Raw genomic sequence first — 23,995 nt, 5'->3', positions numbered from 1 at the left:
ACCGTGTGATCCCGAAGGCACCCGAGGAAATCCTCTCAGCATTCATGGTCAAAAAGCAAAACTCTCTGCACAAGGCGAGGAGCTTCATATGCCAGAAGGACCTTGGAATCATACAATGCGGGCGTCGGCAGAGAAGGTTTAATTTGGGTTTGGATTGTATGTGGTGTGGGTGACCTATATCTCAAGAGGTATACAAATGTAAGAGATATAATAATGCGCTTCGAAAAAGGTTGCAAGGGAAATTTATTTTGTCTTATTACTACTTTTGCTGTATTTACAGACAGTTATGTGTCGTAGCGCTTAAGTTTTTTATTTGCGCTCTCATTTCAGTTGATTTCTTGTTAAATGAAGTTGACTTTTCCAAGTAATGCTGCATGACGCATCCTTACTATGCATAACTGTTTCAAAGCAAACTAGCGCGCGCACACAATAAGAGGTGACTTTTTCTCCAGGGCCGTAGATCGCTTAAGACTTAAATCATAATTTCTCCCAAACGAGGACAGTGACCTATGGTTTTTTTTTCTTTCTTTGATTTGAGCAAAACCTTTCCTCAAAGTAAGAAAATGAACAATTTTCGGAAACCCGAATCTAGCAAGTATACTAAATATAATTGTCACGATCTTATAGGAATCATATGGGTATCTAGCAACGCCTAAGGAGGAAACGGACCATAAATTATCCTTCAAGATTTACATACCTATAAGATAATCGATTGACTAGGTAAAATATGGAAAAAATCTGGGTGCAGGTTTTATACGATAGCAGGGACCGTAAAAGTCTAATCATTTTATTTTCTAAACTCGTGATCTGAGATAGCTTAAGAAAATTTTGTTTTAAAGTAATACTACATTAAGATAAAAAGCAAAAAAATTATCTTTCGTTTTTAGGCGTAAGCGTGCGTCATCACAGGACATTAGTAACGATAAAACAAAATCAAAACAAAACATATTCCTCCAAATCTCTCCCAGATGGGATTACTTTACAAACAACATCCGGCACTTGTGTAGGGAGATTCTATGGCTATTGCCGTAACACAGTTGATAACCATAAAATGCTCGTCTTTGAGGGTCTGTTGGATGAATGAGATAAAATTTGAAATAATGTGATTGGAAAGTATAATTCGTGGTTATACCATCAGACTTCATTCCGGTTTTTTACTGATTGATTCATAGAATGCTGACATAACTCACCATATTCCACTGAAGCAGTGTTATTTTACAAACAACATCCCTGAGTTGTTGAGGTAGATTCCATGATTATTTCCGCACTGTGGATAACCATACAAGGCTCGTCTCCCATGGTCTGTTTTCGAATGGCATGAGATATGAGAGTCAGGGGCTATTTGAAAACACATGATTTTGCCATCGAAGTTTGGTGCTCCCCCGACTCAAACGTTAATCTATTATAGAAGGTCTTACATCTCGTCATGTAACATTAGGTAGAAAGGCATTGTTAAAGTAAACCTCTCAAGTTTCACCCAAAAGCAGGGCGAAACAGGCACTTGCGATTCGCCATCAGACCAACGCTTCTCCCACCATAACCAAAACCATATTATCCATGTCAGCACCTTTCCAAATGTATCGAGAATAAGATGGAAAATATGCTGGCTACTGATGTGAGAGGGTAATCGTTTAAAAATCATTTATTAAGCAGCTATAGATTAGAATTGATTTTGCAACTGTAATAAATTGCCATTTACTCCTACATTTTGATGACTTCCACCAGTGCTTATGACCACACTCCCCATCGTCATGTCCGTCGAAGACTTGTGACAAGGAACAAAAAGAGTCAAGGTGAGTGGTTTAAGAAAGGGAAGGAGAAAGGGCTGATATTTCAAATGCTCACTCATAGTTACGCCCAAAAGAGGAATTTTTATTCTTATTCTGAGGCACGGGGGTGAGGGGGGCTGGAGGAGGGAGGAAGTTGTTCCCGGTAGCGTCCCTAAAACTGATTTCACGTGTTTCTTCAATTGGCGCAATCTCTCATATCTCGTTGCAACCAAACTCTTTGATATATGAATTGGGTATTTTTGTCCAGCCACTAGTTCTTAAAACTCTATATTATTAAATACTTTTAAAGTAAAAAACATGGAGCTTAGTTTCAAAATTTCGTCGCTATATTTGGTTAATTCCGCCACCAGATGTCGAATCTTATTTGAACTGTCTCTGGTTATTCTCGGTCTTCTAAGTGTTTTATTACAGACGAAGACGAGAGTTAATAACTCATCATCGCATATCAACATTTCTATTACCTCTGTGGCAGCCGCGGTGAATGCGGTAGCCCTTGTCAATATTTGTACAATTGTTTGTCTCCCATTGGTAAGGATAAGAATGAGAAATGATCGAAAAAAAACAAAAGTAACAGAACAAAGCATAACAAAATACAATAGTCTCTCTTTTTGGACCTACTCTCTTCATCTGCACGAGTTTATCATTGTGTTTGCTTTGGACAGCAAAATGACATCGTCACCCTGGTAGAATGGGGAGCATGACGAGATCACCCTAACCCTAAGCTTTAGCTGCTGGCTGGTTTACATTTGAGTACACCACGTAAACGTTAATTCTGTGGGTTTTTGACTGAGTGGGAGGGCCAGGCGGGAAGATATTTGGCTCGAAGTCACGACGTAAGAAAAGAGCACAGCCAGGTCCATGCTTTATGACCAAGTGTGAAATTTTCTCCTGTTTGTTTCGACCAAATTCAGCCAATAATATCAGTTTTTGCATTGTCTTTGGGATAATGGAAGAGGGTGTTTGTGACTACAACCACGATTTCGACCGAGGTGAGAAAGAACGGTAATCTACATTGGTAGAAATTAGTTCATTTATCTTACACTTACGTTTCATAGCCACATATTGAATTAAACTTTTCTGGGCCACTTGGTATCTAAAATTGAGTTTCAAAGAAGATATATGTAATTACTCATAGTATTCAACAAGAAAAAGCAGTTAAACTCAAACATGTAATGAGCAATACTTGGTAAAAAACGGCGTAAGTTTCTTTCTTTTCCAAAACATCAACTCTAAAAGTTCCTGAAAAAAAAGTGTCAAGGTTAGGATGAGAAATCATATGCAATGGAATCTGTATAAACCAAATATCTCCAAGCTCTCTATATGCATACATACATGTAACTGCCTTCCTTGAAATTTGCAGCAGATGAAAAAACAGAAGTAAGGCAATGCGCATACACTGAATGCAGAACTCAGTTAAACCAACATATAATAGTATAAATGATAGAAATTTAACCTTCTTAAATTCCGGGGTTAGCATTTTAGTGTACCTGTGAATGTTCTAGAGCAATCTGATCCGTACAGTAAACACATTAATTATTTATTGAATAATTGGCCTTTAATCCAGCTCACAGCTTTACCTTCAAAATGCAACATTTCGTGTATATCTTCGTCTGCTAATTTTCGCGCCACAATGTCGCTGTTCTCTTCGACAAAGGGAACACACAATGTGGGTTTAAAACAATGTACTTCAGCACCTTGAAGGTGATCGTTGCTCTTGGAGCTAATGGTCACTACCAAAGTCCAACCGCCACCTATAAATATCAGCATAACAAAATAAACATTACAATCATTTCAACTGCATGGCTAAGAAACATCTAGTTAAATTAGTCAAGGACTGTGTGTAAAGAAAAGAGTAAGAAGACATAAATTGAATAGATGAATAAACATGAAAAAGTAAATAAATAACGCCAGTAACAACAACAACAACAAGAAGCACGCCTACAACAACGATTTTTCATGGTCAGGGAGTTCCCTATCTCTTAATTGGCTGAACATTTGTTTTCATCTTAGTTTGATTTTTGCCAGTTTTTTTAACCAGTCATCTCTCATATTCTAGATCAAAATGGGTTTTGTAGGTTCGATTCAAGCTACAACATCCAACACAATGGATTTTAATGAAAGCTCTTGGGGTAATTTTTGAGACTCAGCGTTTAAGGCACGAAAAGATTCTCCTTTTTCAAATAATTAAGTTGGATTGAATTGGTGAACTTGATTGAATAGGATAAAAAAAGCTGAAAACTACTCAGCCACAAAGAATTAAAAAACATCGAAGTTTCAATAGATTCTAGGGCTTAAGTTAGTAAATAGTTGTAATAAATTAATATAAAAGTCGTGACTGAAAGGAATCATTTGAGTAGGGCTTACCATAGCTCGTCATATCACAATAAACCTGAACTTCTCTGCTCCCAATCGTTATCCAATAATATCCACTGTCCGCCTGAGGCCATTCTTGCTGTATTGCTGCACAAGACTTCAACGGAAAAAAAGCTTTTGCTGGGTTCTCGATTTAAAAAAATAAAAAAAAAAGGAAAAAGAAAATTATCGTTTGTTTTTCGTGTCTAGCGCTGATTTTTAATTCAGTACTGATCTTACTATGTTCATTTTTCCAAAGAGAGGGAGAGAAATAGAGATAAATCATTAGACGATAAATTTTAACATTGGGGATATATTGAAAGGACAAACCTTGCGTGATTCAAACACATCCATGTAGATACATCCTGCTTTTGTTCCATAATCTTCTGGGTGGGCATGTCTTCTTGCGTCATTTAAAATACATGACTTCTCTTTTGAACAAAAGTTCAAACTTTTGCAGCGGATCTTAGTTACACACGTGTTCAAACACTCAGAAAGACTGGAGACATTCTCGGTGGACATCACGTGACCAGATAGGTGGAAGCCACTTATTGAGTAAGTCGAAGGACGACATTTTCCAAAGACGTCGAGGATCTTTATTGAGTATAAAAGAATGACCAGAATGGGGAAACGAAGCTGCATCGCACAATCAATTACCTGGAATTTGATGACATCATAACACTGAGATGAATTTCGAAGTTTTAAAGAACAAATGAGATATTACGAAAGCCCTAATTAGTCAAAAACCTATCGTTTATTGCACTGCTAAATCCAAAATTTTCAAAAGTTCCCCAAACATCTTGCGTGGGCTATAACCTCGGTTAACCGATAGAAAGTGTTGTCTATTGCATAAGTAATACACAAAATGAATTCTTTTTAAGAAATAAACTTAACCTACCGAATTGATCTAACTAATTGATCAACTAAATATGGACAGCTACTATAATCCCACAAAACCTCAAGATTTTCCTTTTTTCATATGAAGTTTGTACAAACCATTACTTTCACTTCGCTAGAAAAGGAAAGCCTTATTCACCAAGAAAAAGTGTACTTTGAAGGACTCATGCAGAGGTTAATCAGGTTTCTATGGAAGCTTTAACCACAATTTTGTATCATGCATAATGACAAAAAGTTTCACGTACTAGAGCGAGAAGAATATCGTCAACGAAGGGGAATTGAAGTTGATCTAATGCAGGTTAGCTGTAAATTACAAACCTTCTGGCATTCGGGAAGCACAACCAGGCTTTTGTTTCGACGTACAGAAACTTAAACACAAATAGACTTCACAGCATTCGAACTTGTGTTTTGCAGAAAGAGAAAGTTATATTTCAGATCTTTAGCGAGGCAAGGCGTGGGTATCGGGTAATTAAAAATTAATAGACTATTGTAATTCGACGCATGAAGATAGGACTTTAATTTATTTGAACGACTTGTTTTAGCGACAGATGGCGGAGATCTCAAACCAAGATGATGAAATAAACCGATAAACTAAAACTTTCGAGAAGGACCCAAAAAATAAATTGAAATAGAACGGAAGTAACTGATTTGTTATCTGCTCGGAAACATAGAGCACTTTCATATTGGTTGAGAATTCAGTTTCTTTTCCTCAGGATGACTTGGTTACTTGCTTAAAATAAATGTTTTGTTTAAATTCTATGAGTGTACAAAATTCTCTCTCAAAGAGATATGTCAACTTTACTTGATCGCATCCAACTTAATAGCGCTAACTGTGGAAACAATTTTTTAAAAAAGGCTACACCTAAACAAGTACCACTTTAATTGGTATTATGACGGAAAGAAGTTAACTTACCCCCACGAATTTTCGAAAATTGGGCCCGATATGAAAAGTTTAAGTGTTAGTTGTTTTTATTTTATCTTTTTTTTCCAAGCAACACAATCAATAGTTTGATCAATTATGCATTATATTTACTTTAGATTCTGAATAAGTGTAATACATTGTATGGAAAGCTTCATCTATTTTAGGTTTTTCTTTGTTTTGGGTTTGGCAGAAAAACTGTGGGAGAGTCATCATAACAAGCTACTTTTAATGAAAATAAATGAAAAAATTGTTTCAAACAGCGAGAACAATCATCATCGAAATTACGAAATTTATTTTCTTCCAAGAATCATAACCCAATGCTTAAGTGCTTCGTCAGAGGCGCAGGTTCTTACGTGGCTTTATGTGCAGTTTCATGAAACAAGGGAAATTCATTTGGTGTCATTACTAATTTTACTGTATTTACAGACAGTTATGCGTCATAGCGCTTAAGGTTTTTATTTGCGCTCTCATTTCAGTTGATTCATTGTTAAATGAAGTTGACCTTCACTAGTAGTACAACATTACACATCCTTACTACGCATACCTGTTTCAAACCAAATTAACTCGCGCACACAAACAGTGGTGGCTTTTTCTCTATGGTCATAGATCACTTAAGATGTAAATCATGATTTTCTCGTAAACGAGTACATTGGCCTATCATTTTTTCTTTCTTTCTTTCTTGGATTTGAGCAAACTTTTTCGCAGAATACGAAAAGGAACAATTTTCAAAAACCCGAATTTAGCAAGTGTACTCAGATAGGATTTGCATGATTTTATAGGAATCATATGTGTATCTATCTAAGCCTAAAGAGGACAGGGACCCCCAAATAATCTTTCAAAAGTTACGTACCTATAGGATAATTAATTGATTAGGTAAAGTATAACAAAAATCTTAGCGCAGGTTCTATATCATAGGAATGACCTCGAAGCTCTCATTAAATTTTTTTGGTAAGCTTGTGATTTGAGATAGATAGCTTAAGCTAATAAAGTTTTAAACACTGTATTTATATGAAAAGGAAAATAAATTCTTTTCCATTTTTAGGCGAAGTCACGCGTCGTCACAGGGCTTTAGCAACATTAAAACAAAACAAAACACAACTAAAACAAAACAAAACACATTCCACCAAATCTCTCCCAGATAGGATTACTTTACAAACAGCATCCCGCACTTGTTTCGGTAGATTCCATGGCTATTGTAGTGGTACATTGGATAACCATACAATGCTCGTCTTTGTTGGTCTGTTGGATAAAAGAAAAAGAGGCAAAACTTGGAAGGATGTGATTGGAAAGTCAAGTTCATGATTATACCACCACAGCTCATTCCGGTTCTTACTGATTGATTCATAGAATGCTGGGACAATCCACCATATTTCTCTGAAGCAGGGTGATTTTACAAACGACATCCCTGAGTTTTTGAGGTAGATTCCATGATTATTTTTGCCACGGCACTGTGGATAACCATACAAGGCGCGTCTTCCAGGGTCTGTATTCACATGGAATACTTCTTGCACAACAAGTAGATTATAAAGTCTTAACTCTTTAACCTCTTAGAGTGACTAGCGACACATTATCCTTGTCAGCACCTTGGTAAATGCATCGACGATGAGATTGAAAATGCGCGTACTGATGTTCTAGGGAAATCGGTTTAAAATCATGAATTAATCAGCTATGAATTAGAATTAATTTGCAATTGAAATAAATTGTCATTCATATTGATGAATCCCACTGATGGCCACACTCCTTGGCGTCATGTTCGTTGAAGACTGGTGACCAGAAAAATAAGTGGATTAAGAGATTAAGAAAGGGGGGGGGGGGGGGGGGGTTGGAAATATCCACATGTTTTTTCCCAGTAGCAAAGACTGACTTTGCCTGAGTCATAAACTGGCGCAATCTCTCGCATCTCGTTGCAACCAAACTCTTAAATATATGGATTGGAAATTTTTCTCCAGCCACTAGTTCTCATGTTATTAAACACTTTTAAAGTTAAAAAGCATGAAGCTAAGTTCTAAAATTTCATCTCTCTGGATTCGCCTCATTCCGCCACCAAAAGGTAAATCTTATTCGAATGTATCTGGTTATTCTTGGTCTTCTATGTTTCATTGCAGAAGAAGACGAGAGTTCATAACTCATCATCGCCTATCATTATTTCTATTACCTCTGTGGCAATCAGGGTGAATGCGGCAGCCCACGTCAATATTTGTCAAACTGTTTGTCTCCCATGGCCATTGATAAGGATAAGAATAAGAAATGATTATGCGTGGACACCTGTATTCCCCAAAGCAAAAGTAAAGATACAAAAAGGAAACAAAACAAAGCTTAAAAAAATACAATGGTTTCTATTTTTGTACCTACTCTATTTCTATGCACGAGTTAATCCTTTATAAAAAAGGCAGAAAAAGGTGCCTTCGCTTTGCAAAGCAAAATGACATACGTCACGTAAGAAAAGAGCACAGCCAGTTCCGTGCTTCACAACTGAGAGTCAAATTTTCTATCGTCCGTTCCGATCAAACTTAGCCATCAATAACGGTTTTTGCATTGCCCTAGGCATAATGGAAGGGGGTGTTTGTGACTTCAACCACGATTTCGACTGAGGTGAGAAAGAAAAGTAATCTACATTAGCAGAAACTAGTTCATCTATCTACTATCTACTTACGTTCCATAGCCACTTGTTGAATTAAACTTTTCTGGGCCACTTGGTATCTAAAATTGAGTTTCAAAGAGGATATATGTAATTACTCATAGTATTCAACAAGAAACAGCAGTGAAACTCAAACATGTAATGAGCAATACCTGGTGAAAACGGCAAAAGTGTCATCCTTTTTCAAAACATCAACTCTTAAAGTTCCTGAAAAAAAAGTGTCAAGGTTAGAGGTGAGAAATCATATGCAATGGAATCTCTATGAATCAAATATCTCCAAGCTCTCTAAGTGCAAACATAGATGTAACTGCCTTTCTTGAAATTTGCAGCAGAGGCAAAAATAGAAGGCTAAGTGCATAAACTGAATGTAGAGCGCAAAACCCTTATTGTATTCAATTGACCCAAGAGATCATAACTCTAGGTGGACAAACATGTAATAGTATAAATGATAGAAAGTTAAACCTTTTTTGTTTCATGTGATAACATAGTGTACCTGAGAATGTTCTTGTGCAGTCTGATCCGAACAACAAAAACATTAATAATTTAATGAAATATTCGTCATTTATCAAGCTCACAGCTTTACCTTCAAAATGCATAATTTCGTGCACGTGTATATCTTCGTCTCCTAATTTTCGCGCCACGATTTCGCTGTTCTCTTCGACAAAGAGAAAACGCAATGTCGACTAAAACAGTGTACTTCAGCACCTTGAAGATGGTCGTTGCTCTTAGAGCTAATGGTCACTACCGAAGTGCAACCGCCACCTTCGTATATCGATGTTACAAAATAAACATTAAAATTATTTTAACTGCTAAGCCACTAGAAACATCTCGTTAAATAAGTCAAGGACTGTGTGTAAAAGAAAAGAGTAAGAACACAACACAACAACGATTTTGCATGGTCAGGGAGTTCCAAACCCTAACTCTTAATTGGCTAAACAATTGTTTTCATCTTAGTTTGATTTTTGCCAGCTTTTCTAACCAGCCATCTCTTGCATTCTAGATCAAAAAAGGTTTAACAGGTTAGATTCGAGCTCCAAGATCCAACACAATGGATCATAGTGACTGCTCTTGGGTAATTTTTGAGTCCTGTCAGCGTGGAAGGTACGAAAAGATTCTCTTTTTTCAATTAGTTAAGTTGGATTGAACTGGTAAACTTCATTGAATAAGATGACCACCGCTGAAAAGAGCTCAGCAACAAAGAATAAAAAACATCGATGTTCCAATAGATTCAAAGGCTTTTCAAAGTTAGTTGTTGTAACGAAATAGGAAATCGTGACTGAAAGGAATTATTTGACTTGGGGTTTACCGTAGTTCGTCATATCACAATAAGACTGAACTTCTCTGCTCCCAATCGTTATCCAATAATATCCACTGTCCGCCTGAGGCCATTTTTGCTGTATTGCTGCACAAGACTTCAAATGGATAAAAGCTTTTGTCGGGTTCTCGATTTGAAAAAATAAAATAAAAATTAAAAAAAAAAAAAAAAGGAAAAAGAAAATTATCGTTTGTTTTTCGTGTCGAGCTTCGAATTTTAATTTCCACAGAGAGAGAGAGAGAGAGAGAGAGAGAGAGAGAGAGAGAGAGAGAGAGAGAGAGAGAGAGAGAGAGAGAGAGAGAGAGAGAGAGAGAGAGAGAGAGAGAGAGAGAGAGAGAGAGAGAGAGAGAGAGAGAGAGAGAGAGAGAGAGAGAGAGACATATAGATAAATCATTAGACTATAAATTTTAACATTGGAAATAATCACCGAAGGTTCGTACTTTCAATATATTGTGTTGAAAGGACGAACCAATGACAGCGCGGGTTGTATTCGAACTTTATTGTTGAACGAACCAGCATTGGGAATATAATTGTTGAAAATACAAACCTTAGGTGATTCAAACACATCCATGTAGATACATTCTGTTTTTGGTCTATAATCTCTGGGTGGGCATGTCTTCCTGCGAGGATAATTTAAAATAAATAGAACATTGTAATCCGACACATGAAGAAACAAACTTAATTTATTTGAATGTCTTGTTTTAGCGACAGATGGCTGGAGAAGATAATGAAAATAAACCGACAAACTAAAACTTTCGAGAAGGACAACACATATAAGTTGAATAAAACGTCATCGCTCTGACGAAGGGCTAACGCTCGAAGCGTCAGCTTTTTTACCTTTTAAGGTGGCTAATTTACTTTTTCAACTCAGTTGTTAACACTAAATTACCTGCTGTACTCTCCCACCGACGCAGCACCACGGTTTCTTTAGAAACTTACCCCTTTATTTAACTGATTTGTGATCTGTTCGAAAACATAGAGCACTTTCATATTGGATGAAAAATCCCATTTTTTCCCCAAGAGAACTTGGTTTACTTACCTTAAATTGATTTGGTGTTAAAATTACATAAGTGTCAAACATTCTCTGTCAAAGGGAAATGTCAACTTTACTTAATCGCGACCAACTTGAATAGGCCTACACTTAAATAACTACTACTTTAAGTTGTATTATAAAGGAAAGCAAAAACCTCACCTTCACAAATTATCGAAATTTGGGCCTGATATGGGAGCTTTAAATGTTATTTGTTTTTATTTTATCTTTTTTTTTCCAAGAGACGCAATCAATAATATAATCAATTATGCATTGCCTTTACTTTAGATTCTGACTGAAGCACAATACATTGTCTCGAAATATTTTTCCATACTAGGTATTTGTTTCTTTTGGGTTTGGTTTCGAGCTACCTGCTGGCAGAAAAAACTTTAAAAGAGTCCTTAAGAATAAGCTGTTTGTACAGAAAATAAATGAAAAAATTTACGTGTCAAACAGCAACGACAATAATGAACGAATTTTGGTTTCTTTCAAGAATCATGACCCAGGGCTCAAGTTCTTTATTAGAGGCGCAAGTTCTTACGTGGCTTAATGTGTAGTTGCGTGAAACACACAATTGCAACGCTGACTCGATCTTGTCGATCTTCTTGTGATCCCGAAAGGAACCAGAGGAAACCCTCTCAGCATTAATGGTCAAAAAGGAAAACCATCTGTACGAAGTGCGGAGCTTCATGTGTCAGAAGGACCTTGGAATCCTACAATGCGGGCGTCGGCAGAGAAGGTTTAATTTGAGTTTAGATTGTATGTGGTGTGGGTGAGCTATATCTCAAGGGGTATACAAATGTAAGAGAAATGATAATGCGCTTCAAAAAGGTTGGAAGGGAAATTTATTTTGTCTCATTACTACTTTTGCTGTATTTACAAACAATTGTGTGTCATGGCGCTTAACTTTTTACTTGCGCTCTCATTTCAGTTGATTCCTTGTTAAATGAAGTTGAGTTCACAAGTAGTACAACATTACTTATCCTTACTACGCATACCTGTTTCAAACCAAACTAGCGCGCGCACACGAATAGTGGTGGCTTTTTCTCTATGGTCATAGATCACTTAAGGTGTAAATCACAATTTTCTCCTAAACGAGCGCAGTGACCTATCATTATTTTTTTTTTCATTGATTTCAGCAAAACCTTTTCTCAGAGTACAAAAAGGATTAATGTTCGGAAACACCAATTTAGCAAGTATACTCAGATAAAAAAGGTCATGAATCATATGGGTATTTATATGTGCCTTAGGAGGCAGGGACCCACAAATATTCTTCCATAATTTACATAACTACAAGATAAAAAGGAAATTGGTTATATGTGGCAAAAATCTTGGTGCAGGGTTTAAAACATAGGAATAGCCTTAAAGTTCTCATCATTTTCTTTGCTTAATTGTTGTGATTTGAGAAAGCTTAAGCACATTAAGTTGTAAAGTAACATTATATTTAGATGAAAAGGAAAATAAATTCCTTTTCTTTTTTAGGCGTCGCTTGCGTCATCACAAGGCTTTAGCAAAACTAAAACAACAAAACTAAAAGAAAATACATTGCACCAAATCTCTCCTAGATAGGATTACTTTACAAACAACATCCCGCCCTTGTTTAGGAAGATTCCATGGCAATTGCTAAAGCACAGTGGAAAACCTTTGAGGGTCTGAGGATAAAAAAGATAAAAACAAATAAGATAAAATTGCGAATGATGTGATTGGAAAGTGTAGTTCATGATTGTAACATCAGAGTTCATTCCAGTTTTCGCTGATTGATTTTGAGGATCCTGACATAACTTACCAAATTTCTCTGGAGTAGGATTATTTTACAAACAACATCCCTGCGTTGTTTTGGTAGATTCCGTGATTATTTCCGCACTGTGGAAAACCATACAAGGCTCGTCTTCCAGAGTCTGTTTTCAAATGGAATGAAATATGAGAGTCAGGGGCTATTTTAAAACACACGATTTTGCCATCGAAGTTTGGTGCTCCGCCGGCCCAAACGTTAATATATTATAGGTCCTACATCTCGTCTGAGGTAGAATGGCATTGTGAAAGTAAACCTCTCAAGTTTCACCCAAAAGCAGAGCAAAACAGGCACTTGCGATTTGCTATCAGGCCATCACTTCTCCCACTATAAGAAGATTATACAGGCTTGGCTCTTTGACCCCTTAGAGTGACTAGCGACATATTATCGTTGTCAGCACCTTGGTAAATGTATCGAGAATGAGACGGAGAATATGTATGCTGATGTTTGGGGGAAATCGGTTAAAAATCGTTCATAAATCAACTATTAATTAAAATCAATTTTCAATTGATATTAACTGCCTATTACTCCTACATTTTGATGAATGCCACCGATGGCCACACTCCTCATCGTCATGTCCGTCGAAGACTAGTGACCAGAAACAAAAAGATTCAAGATAAATGGATTAAGAACGGAGAAAGAGGTAATAATTAAAATGCTCACTTGGTCACACCAAAAACAGGAGTTTTTATTCTTACTCTGAGGTAAAGGGGTTTAGAGGGAAAAGGAAGGAATCATGCACAAGTTTTTGTTCCTAGTAGCGTCCCTGAAACTGACTTTGCGTGTGTGACTGGCGCAATCTCTCGCATCTCGTTTCCAACCAAACTCTTAAATATCTGAATTGGAAATTTCTCCCCAGCCACAAGTTCTTATAACTCTATATTATTAAATGCTTTCTAAAGTAAAAAAGCATGGAGCTACGTTCCAAAATTACATCTCTCTCGATTTACTAAATTCCGCTACCAAATGGTCTATCTCATTGGAATGTTTCTCGTTATTCTTGGTCTTTTACATGTCATTGCAGCCAAAGAAGAGAGTTTATAACTCATCATCACACATCATCGTTCCTGTTACCTCCGTTGCAACTGGGGTAAATGTTGTAGCCGACGTCAATATTTGTACAACTGTTTGTCTCCCATTGGTAAGGATAAGAATGAGAAATGATTATGCGTGGACACCTGTATTCGACAAAAACAAAAGTAACAAAATAAAGCGTAACAAAATACAATAGTTTCTCTTTTTGGACCTACTCTAGTTAATCATTGTGTTCACTTTGGAAAGCAAAATAAGATACATCACCCTGGTAGAATGGGGAACATGAAGAGTTCACCTCAACCCTAAGCTTTAGCTGCTGGATGGTTTACGTTTGAGGACACCACGTTAATGTTAATTCAATGGCTTATTGACTGAGTGGGAGAGGAAGGCTGGAAGATATGCCGTAAAGTAAGAGCAGAGCACAGCCAGGTCCAAGCTTCATGACGAAGAGTCAAATTTTCTCTCGTTCTTTCCGACCAAGCTCAGCCAATAATGTTGGTTTTTGCATGGTAATGGAGGGGATGTTTGTGACTTAGAATTTGCCCACGATTTCGAACGACGCAAGAGAATAAGGTAATATTTATTGACAGGTTCTAATTCATTTATATTTCATGCACTTACTTTCCATAGCTACATGTTGAATCAAACTTTTCTGGGCCACTTGGTATCTAGATTGAGTTCCAAATAGGATATACGTAATTACTAATGGTCTTCTGTAGGAAAATCCATTGCCTGACTCGTGAATTCCGCGTTAAATTACACGCGAAAACCGATATCGCACGAATCGCTTTGCGATTCGTGCCATATCGGAATTCACGAGTCAGGTGGTGGATTTTCCTTAAATTGCATAATTGAATAAAGAAAAAAAGAAAACAGTAATAATATAGTTTGTTAACCTGAAGGCGTGCCCCACAAAGCCATTTCAAAGTCAATTATCTCACCTGTCACTGCGTTAGCGAATAGGAAGCAAGGTCAGTGGTACACGTTTGAATCTTCGACAACCTTATTTGTACCTTATGCCTGTTTTTGCATTTATTTTTAAACTTTTTAAACAAGCTTCACTCTATCTTTAGGAAAATAGTGGTATTTCACTGAATTTACGTGCAGTTTATCTTTTAATTGGTATTGTAGAGAACTTTGTTACAATTTGACGACAGGTGTTTTGTTTAAGTACATGCGAAACATGGTCTCGTTTTCAGCTCGCTAATTCTACGCCAAATACTTCACTTCGTTGACCAATCAGAATGCCAGATTTTATTTAATTACGCGATTCAACAAAAGACTGCAGGTAAACTCAAACATGTAATGAGCAATACCTGGTGAAAAACGGTGTAATTAACATCCTTTGTCAAAACATCAACTCTAAAAGTTCCTGAAAAAAAAATGTGTCAAGGTTAGATGTGAGGAATTATATGCGATGGAATCTGTGTAAACCAAATACCTCCATAAGTTATCTATGAGCATACTTACATTTTATCGCTTACCTTGAAATTTGCAGCAGAAACAAAAATAAAAGGCTGAATGAATACACAAGGTAGAAAGCAAGACCCTAATTGTGTTCAACGGACCTAAGAGATCGTAACTCTAGGGGGACCAAAATGTTGTTGCATAAATGATAGACATTGAAACCTTCTTTAATTTCTTTAATAACCTTTTATTGTACCTATAAATGTTCATGGGCAGTCTGATCCGAACAGGAAAAACATTAATTGTTTATTGAATAATTGGCCTTTAATCCAGTTCACAGCTTTACCTTCAAAATATATCATTTCGTGTATATCTTCGTCTGCTAATTTTCGCGCAGCAATGTCGCTGTTCCCCTCGACAAAGGGAATACACAATGTGGGTTTAAGACAGTGCACTTCAGCGCCTTTAAGGTGATCGTTGCTCTTGGAGCTGATGGTCACTACCAAAGTCCAACCGCCACCTACACACATCAACATTTCAAAATAAACAGTGCAATCATTTTAACTGCAGGACTAATAGAAGCATCTCGTTAAATGAATCAGGGACTGTGTGTAAAAGAAAAAAAGTAAGAACACATATATTGAATAGATGAATAAACATATGAAAAACTTAGTAAATAACGCCAACAACAACAAAAACAATCACGTCCACAACAACGATTTTGCGTAGTCAGGGAGCTCCAAACCCTAACTCTTAACTGGCTGAACATTTGTTTTCATCTTAGTTTGGTTTTTGCCAGCTTTTCTAACCAGTCGTCTCTTACATTCTAGATCAAAACAGGCTTATTAGGTTAGATTCGAGCTACAGTCCAACACAATGAATCATAGTGATTCCTCTTGGGTAATTTTTGAGTCTTGTCAGCGTGGAAGGTACTGAAATATTCTCCTTTCTCAATTAATTAAGTTGGATTGAATTGAACTTGATTGAATAAGATGACAAAACTGAAAACTAAGCAACAAAGAATAAAAAAATATTGATGTTCAGATAGACTCTAAGGCTTAGGTTAGTTGTAATAAAAAAAAATAAATAAATAAAAATCGTGACTGAAAGGAATTATTTGACTCGGGGCTTACCGTAGTTCGTCATATCACAATAAACCTGAACTTCTCTGCTCCCAATCGTTATCCAATAGTATCCACTTTCCGCCTGAGGCCATTCTTGCTGTATTGCTGCACAAGACTTCAAATGGATAAAAGCTTTTGTTTGTTTTTCGAGTCGAGCGTCGAACTATAACTTACTATTGATCTTTACATTTCCTTTTTCCAAAGAGAAAGAGATAATAAATAACAAATAGAAAAGCCTTGCCTGTGCTCTGTTTTGTTGTAAAGCACGCAGGAAGCGGAAGTACATTTTTTCAATTTTCAAAACAAACTTTATTTCCAAAGCGAACAAAAGCGTCGTCCGCGTACTCTATGCGCTAAGAAAGCACTTTACGATAAGCCAATCAGAATCCTTGTCAGAATGGTTCATTTGTTGTACAAGATTTCAGCTGTCAAAGATGTCAAACCATCAAAGTTCAAAAATCATCAAAGTTCACAATCTGCATGTTCTAGCTTACAAACTGGTCCAATTTAACACTTTTGCCTGAATTCTATAAGTCTCTCCTACAGAATCTAAAAGTGACATTTTCAGTGAAATCCGGCCAAATCAAAGCTCATAAAAACATGCAAGGTTTTTTATCACCCTAAGTAAGCTTGCAATCTAACTGAGCGTAAAAACCTTCCAAACGCATCCATTTCGTTTTCTCTTTGAAAATTTTCGTCTCTGCTTACGTAATAATAGCATAAATCACGGCGCTCAGCCTGTTTACAAACCTTTGTTTGGTTCTTCTTTCGCTTTTTGCCGTCTCGCTTGTTCCGAAAGTTCACTTTTAATTAACGAAAAAAGAGCTAGAGAAAAGACTAGGAAATGGTCGGACATAGTACAATTTGGTAGATGGCGTGACAGCTTTAGCTCAACTCTATGTTCTATACTCTTATAGAGCACGCTCTCTCAACCAATGACAGCGCGGGTGTATTCGAACTTTATTGTTGAACGAACCAGCATTGGGAAAATAATTGTTGAAAATACAAACCTTGGGTGATTCAGACACATCCATGTAGATAAATCCTGCTTTTGGTCCATAATCCTCTGGGTGGGCATGTCTTCCTACGTTATTTAAGTGACATGATTTATTGTTTAAACGAAAGTTTAAACTTTTGCAGCGGATCTTAGTTACACACGCAGTCACACACTCAGAAAGACTGGAGACAATCATGGTGGACATCTCGTGACCAGACAGGTGGAAGCCGCTCATTGAGTAAGTCGAAGGACGACATTTTCCGAAGACGTTGAAGATCTTTGATGAGCATAAAATGACCAGAATAGGGAAACGAAGCTGCATCACACAATCAATTACCTGGAATTTGATTCCATCATAAAACTGAGATGAGTTTCGAAGTTTTAAAGAACAGCTGAGATATTACGAGGGCCCTAATCAGTCAAAAGCCTATCGTTTATTGCACTAGTAAATGCATGGGTTATAACCCCGGTAAACCGAAGGAAAGTGCAGTCTATTGTATAAATAACACACGAAAATGACTTCCTTCCAAGAAATAAAATTAACCTACGGAATTGATTTTAACTAAGTACACAAATCTACTATGATCCCCAAAGCACACAATCCCAATTTTATTTGTGTTTGTTTAAATGGATTTGTGCCTCGCCTGAAGTCGAAGACAAAAAACATAATTTACACCTTGTACATCTTTTAAACTTTTCACACTCTACTTATAGAAAAAGAAAGCCTTATTCACCGTGGAAAAGTGTACTTTGAAGGACTCATGCAAAAGTTGATCAGGTTTCTAACAAAGCTTTAAGCTCAATTTTGTATTATCCATGATAACAAAGAGTTTCACGGGCTAGAGCGAGAAGAAAATCAACTGAGGGCAATTGAAGTAGATCTAACGCGAGTTAGCTGTAAATTACAAACCTTCTGGCATTCAGGAAGCTCAACCAGGCTTTTGTTTCGATGTAATCATGCAGAAACTTTAACACAAATAGACTTGCCTGCAGTCTAACTTGTATTTTGCAGAAAGAGGTTTTTTTAGATCCTTTGTGAGGCAAGGCGTGGGCATCGGGTAATTAAAAATTAATAGACCATTGAAATTCGACACAAGAAGAGACAAACTTAATTTAATTGAATGACTTTTCTTAGCGACAGATGGCCGGAGATCTCATAACAAAGATCATGAAATAAACCCATAAACTAAAACTATCGAGAAGAACAAGACAAATAAATTGATTTGTGATCTGCCCGAAAACATAGAGCACTTTCATATTGGTTGAAAGATTCTATTTTCTTTTTTGCGCAGGATGACTTGGTTTACTTACTTAAAATGAATGTGTTGTTTACATTCTATAAGCGTCAAACATTCTCTGTCAGAGGGATATGTCAGCTTTACTTAATCGCAATCAACTTCAATAAGCAAATCGTGAAAACCTTTTTTCGAAAAGTCTACACTTAAACAAGTACTACTTTAATTGATATTGTAAAGGAAATAAATAAACTTTCCCCAACAAATTTATTGAAAATTTTGCCCGATATGGAAGCTTTCACTGTTGTTATTTTTTATTTTGTCTTTTTTCCAAGCAACACAATCAATAATTTGATCAATTATGCATTACCTTTAGTTTAGTTTCTAATTGAGTACAATACATTGTCTCGAAATCTTGTTTCATATTAGGTTTTTGTTTCGTTTTGGTTTGGAACTGATATTGCCAGGACCCTAATTAGTCAAAAACATATCGTTTCTTGCACGGTAAATTCAAACTTTCCTTATGTTCTCCGAACGTCTTGCGTGGGTTACAACCCCGGTAAACCGATCGAAAGTGCATTCTATCGCAAAAATAACACACGAAAGTGACGTCCTTCCAAAAAATAAACTCAACCTACCGAATTGATTTTAACTAGATATACAAATCTGCCATGATCCCCAAAGCACACAACCCCAACTGAGACTTTTTTTTGTTTAAACGGAGTTGTGCAAGCTATTACTTCGTCTAATGTCGAAGACAAAATTATTTACACCCTATACATCTTTCAAACTTTTAACACTCTGCGTAAAGAAAAAGAAAGCCTTATTCGCCGGAAAAAAAGTGTACTTTGAAGGACTCATGCAAAAGTTGATTAGGTTTCTATGGAAGCTTTAAGCACAATGATGTATCATCCATAATAACAAAGGGTTTTACTTACTAAAGCGCGAAGAAAATCAACTGAGGGTTATTGAAGTTGATCCAAAGCGAATTTGCTGTAAATTACAAACCTTCTGGCATTCGGAAAGCTCAACCAGGCTTTTATTTTGATGCAATCGTACAGAAACTTTAACAAATATAAACTTGACAGCAATCTAACTTGCTAACTTGCAAACTCAATTAACTTCAATGACTTGTTTTAGCGACAGATAGGTAGAGAACTCATCACAAAGATGATGAAATAAACCGATAAACTAAACATTTCGAGAAGGACAAGACAAATAATTGAATAAAACAGAGGTAACTGATTTTTCCCCAGGATGACTTGGTTTACTTACCTAAAATGAATATGTTGTTTAAATTCTATAAGCGTCAAACACTCTCTATCAAAGGGATATGTCAACTTTTCTTAATCGCAACCAACTTGAATAGGCAAATCGTGAACATTTTTTCTAAAAGTCTACACTTAAACCAATACTATTTTAATTGGTATTATAAGGAAAGAAATAAACTTACCCTCACAAATTATCGAAATTTGGGCCCGAAATAGAAGCTTTGACTGTAAGTAACGCAATCAATAATATAATCAATTATGCATAACCTTTACTTTAGAAAAGTAAATTCGTTAGATTAAGTAGAATTCATTGTCTCGAAATCTTGTTCTTTATTAGGTTTTTGTTTTTTTGGGTTTGGTTTGGAGTAACCTGCTGGCTGAAAAAACTGGAAGAGAGTCATCAAAACAAGCTGCTTGTACAGGAAATAACGGTAAAAAAAACTAACATTTCTGTACGAGGTGCGGAGCTACATGCGCCAGAAGGACTTTGGAATCATACAATGCGGGCATTGGCAGAGAAGGTTTAATTTGAGTTTAGATTGTATGTAGTGTGGGTGACCTATATCTCAAGGGGTATACAAATTTAAGAGAAGTAATAACACGCTTTGAAAAAGGTTGGAAAGGACATTTATTTTGTCTCATTGCTGCTTTTACTGTACCTACAGACAGTTGTGTGTCATAGCGCTCAAGTTTGTTTTACTTGCGCTCTCATCTCAGTTGTTTAAATAAAGTTGACCTTCACAAGAAGTACTACTTTACACATCCTTACTATGAATAACTGATTCAAACCAAACTAGCGCGCGCACAAACAGTGGTGGCTTTTTCTCTATGGTCGTAGATCACTTGAGATTTAAATCACAATTTTCTCCCAATTTTCTCTCTCACGCACAGTAACCTTTGATTTTTTTTTCTTTCTTGAATTTGAGTAAAACTTTTTACAGGTTACGAAAAGAAGGACTAGTAATGTTCGGAAACACGAATTTATCAAGTATACTAAATTTTATTGTCATGATCTTGTAGGAATCAAAGAGATATCTGTCTGTGCCTATATATAGAGGACAGAGACCCCAAGTATTCTTTCAAGATTTACATAGCTATAAGATAAAACATTAGTAATGTATGGCAAAAATCTTGCTACAGGGTTCATATCATGGGAATGACCTTAAAGTTCTTTTTATTTTCTTTGGTAAACTACTGTGACTTGAGATAGCTTAAGCTCATTAAGTTTTAAAGAAAAACTATATTTAGCTGAAAAGGATAAAAAATTCCTTATCGTTTTCATGCGTTGTCGTGCGTCACCACAAGGCTTAAGCAAAATTGAAAGAAAACAAAACTAAAATTAGACAAAATACATTTCAGTAAATCTCTCACAAATAGGATCACTTTACAAACAACATCCCGCACTCGTTTAGGAAGCTTCCATGGCTATTGACGAAGCACAGTGGATATCCATACAATGCTCGTCTTTGATAGACTGTTGGATTAAAAAGAATGAGATAAAATTTGGAATGACGTGATTGGAAAGTCTAGTTCATTATTATATTATCAAAGCTTATTCGGGTTTCTTACTGATTGGGTCATAGAATGCTGACATAACTTACCATATTTCTATGAAGCAGTGTTATTTTATAAACAACATCCCTGAGTTGTTGAGGAAGATTCCATGATTATTGTAGTGGCACAGTGGAAAACCATACAGTGCTCGTCTTTGATCGTCTGTTAAATAAATGAGATAAAATTTGGAATGGTGTGATTGGAAAGTCTAGTTCATGATTATACCGTCAAAGCTTATTCCGGTTTTTACTAATCGCTTCATAGAATGCTGATATATAATTTACCATATTTCTCTGAAGCAGGGTCATTTTACATCAACATTAGACTACATGATTATTTTTATCATCAGTCTCAACTAAGAAATAAAAATTGAAGGATCAAGACTTATCTGCAAAAGTGAAATTCAAGTCAAACTGGTTTGAAAAAGTTTTAACCCGAAATTCGTTTTTAAATATGACAGAAATACTGTAGTTCACATTCTAAAGAAACAAGGAGTTCCAGCCCCTTGCGTAATTATCCATTTGTTGTATCGCTCATCTCATGTTTTAAGAACCAGCGAAAGTTAGATAATTTTAATCTGCGAGTTTTATGGTACACTTCGTCTCAAATTCATTTCGTATGGCAGAAGTATTCTACTGAAATAAACAAGATAGAATGAAGCTGACGCGATTCGTTTCGAATAACACATGAACATGAAGAAAACAACACCAGTTTAAACTCATGATACAAAGCCCACGCATTTTTTTGAGGTGAATGAACTGTTTAGACCGAAAGCTAAATAAATATACAATAAACTGACAGTGGTAAGGGATTTGGGGGCCATGTGATAAAACAAGTTCTACCGGAGTTTATCCCCTAGTCAGCACTTCAAGCCCAAAAGGGCATTCAGAAAAATTCTCACCAAAACAGTTCAACAAAAGGTTGTAGAAAGAGCAACTCAATCCTACAGCTGGAACATTTTTTTAAGCCTCGTGTCCTATGGGACTACAAAGAGAAAGAAGGGAAGATGTTATTTGAAGTGATTTGAAGCTTGGGGGCCGCCTCGAACTTAACGTAATTTTATTTCAAAGTTGAAGTAAAATAAGATCAAATTGTAAACTACTTTCTATTATCGTAACGAATATCTCACGATCGCCTCCACACACCACTTCGTGATTCATAGAAGTAAGAAATCAAAATCTTAAGAATAACCTTCAAGGTTTGCAGTCTCAGGGGCACATCTTGATCGTCAGAAAATCAAATCTCAAACTTCAAGTTTTCGGCCTTTTTTCGCGTTTTGTTCGCACTTTGATCATTAAAATATCCCCATCCGAAGAGCCAGCAAACTCCGGGAGTATTCACAGAGTTAGAAATGGTGGTAAACTTATCATACTCTTTCATCCCTCTCCAAAAAGTATCACAGAAAGGTGTCGATCGCTCAGTTGAAAACCCGCAAAAGCGCGCTGGAAATATCAAAATGGCGTCGAACAAATTTTCTTGGGGCATGTGCAACAAAATGCCCCCCTGCTGATTAAATAAGGATAAAGTGGTGGTATTTAAAATGTGCACTTAGTTACGCCCAAAAGAAAAATTTTGATTCTTACTCTGAGGTAAGGGGGTTGAAGAGGGGGAGGGGGAAGAGGTAATTATGCACAAGTTTTTGTTCCCAGTAACGTCCCTTAAACTGAATTTGCGTGTGTCTTCAACTGGCGCAATCCCTCACATGTCGTTGCAGATAGACTATTAAATATATGAATCGGAAATTTTTCTCCGGCCACAAGTTCCGATAGTTCCATATTATTAAATACTTTTAAAGTAAAAAACATGAAGTTAAATTCCAAAACGTCATCTCTGAATTTGCTTAATTCCGCCACCAAATGGCGTACCTCATTTGAATGTCTCTTAACAACATTTCTATTACCTCTATGGCAAAGGGGTAAATGTGGTAGCCGACGTCAATATTTGTACAACTGTTTGTCTCCCATTGATAATAAGGATGAGAATGAGGAATAATTATGCGTGGACACCTGTATTCGACAACAACAAAGGAACAGAACTAAGCTTAACAAAATACAATAGTCTCTCTTTTTGGTCCTACTCTATTCCTCTTCACGAGTTAATCCTTCTGTTCGCTTCGGAAAGCAAAATGACGTACGTCACCCTAGAAGAATGGGGAACATGAAGAGATCACCGCAACCCATTTAAGGACACCACGTTAGTATTAGTTCTATGACTGAGTGGGAGGGCCAGGCGGGAAGATCTTTGGCTCGAGGCCATGACGAGAGAACAAAACACAGTCAGGTCCGGGCTTCATGACAAAGAGTCAAATTTTTACCGTCCGTTCCGACCAAACTGAGCAAATAATATCGGTTTTTGTATTGTTTTAGGGATGATGAGAGGGGGTATTTGTGACTTCGAACAGGAGCCCAGTATGGGCGTGCCACGGTTTTGACCGAGGCGAGAGAGAAAGGTAATCTACATTGGCAGACTCTAATTCATCTATATTACATGCACTTACGTTCCATAGTCACATGTTGAACGAAACGTTTCTGGACCACTCGGTATCTAAAATTAAGTTTCAAAGAAGATGTACGTAATTACTCATAGTATTCAACAAGAAAACGCAGTTAAACTCAAACATGTAATGAGCAATACTT

The 23,995-nt window shown here is 36.6% G+C and overlaps 2 protein-coding genes and 1 long non-coding RNA gene across 4 annotated transcripts; all 3 read right to left on the bottom strand.

Annotated features, from left to right (window-relative positions):
• Positions 1-205: 205 nt before the first annotated feature.
• On the bottom strand, positions 206-5,480 carry LOC149048911 (uncharacterized). The gene is made up of 10 exons (XM_089200645.1): positions 5,358-5,480; positions 4,473-4,799; positions 4,155-4,260; positions 3,368-3,541; positions 2,974-3,029; positions 2,837-2,883; positions 2,252-2,355; positions 1,706-1,765; positions 1,191-1,302; positions 206-1,069 (listed from the first exon to the last, which is right to left on the bottom strand). Exons 2-9 carry the CDS (start codon positions 4,782-4,784, stop codon positions 1,211-1,213), a joined length of 951 nt encoding a protein of 316 aa, XP_089056771.1. The 5' UTR covers positions 4,785-4,799; positions 5,358-5,480; the 3' UTR covers positions 206-1,069; positions 1,191-1,210.
• Positions 5,481-11,771: 6,291 nt separating this feature from the next.
• On the bottom strand, positions 11,772-20,034 carry LOC149048910 (uncharacterized). 2 transcript variants are annotated; one of them, XM_089200644.1, is made up of 10 exons: positions 19,988-20,034; positions 17,313-17,636; positions 16,312-16,417; positions 15,525-15,698; positions 15,088-15,143; positions 14,393-14,439; positions 13,811-13,914; positions 13,271-13,324; positions 12,731-12,842; positions 11,772-12,596 (listed from the first exon to the last, which is right to left on the bottom strand). In XM_089200644.1, the coding sequence occupies exons 2-9, from the start codon at positions 17,619-17,621 to the stop codon at positions 12,751-12,753; spliced, it is 942 nt and encodes a 313-aa protein (XP_089056770.1). In that variant the 5' UTR covers positions 17,622-17,636; positions 19,988-20,034; the 3' UTR covers positions 11,772-12,596; positions 12,731-12,750. The 2 variants fall into 2 exon arrangements, with proteins under 2 accessions (XP_089056770.1, XP_089056769.1); XM_089200643.1 differs by lacking the exon at positions 19,988-20,034 and adding an exon at positions 18,210-18,335.
• A 381-nt stretch (positions 20,035-20,415) lies between these two features.
• On the bottom strand, positions 20,416-21,522 carry LOC149048909 (uncharacterized). The gene is made up of 2 exons (XR_016185039.1): positions 21,407-21,522; positions 20,416-21,279 (listed from the first exon to the last, which is right to left on the bottom strand). It is a non-coding gene; the product is annotated as an uncharacterized LOC149048909 (long non-coding RNA).
• Positions 21,523-23,995: the final 2,473 nt, after the last annotated feature.

Source organism: Pocillopora damicornis, chromosome 3 (genome assembly GCF_964200805.1).
Source record: "Pocillopora damicornis chromosome 3, jaPocDami1.2, whole genome shotgun sequence".
Classification (NCBI taxonomy): Eukaryota; Metazoa; Cnidaria; class Anthozoa; order Scleractinia; family Pocilloporidae; genus Pocillopora; species Pocillopora damicornis.
Note: the sequence above shows the minus strand (reverse complement) of the source record. Positions and strands in the feature narration are given on the sequence as shown.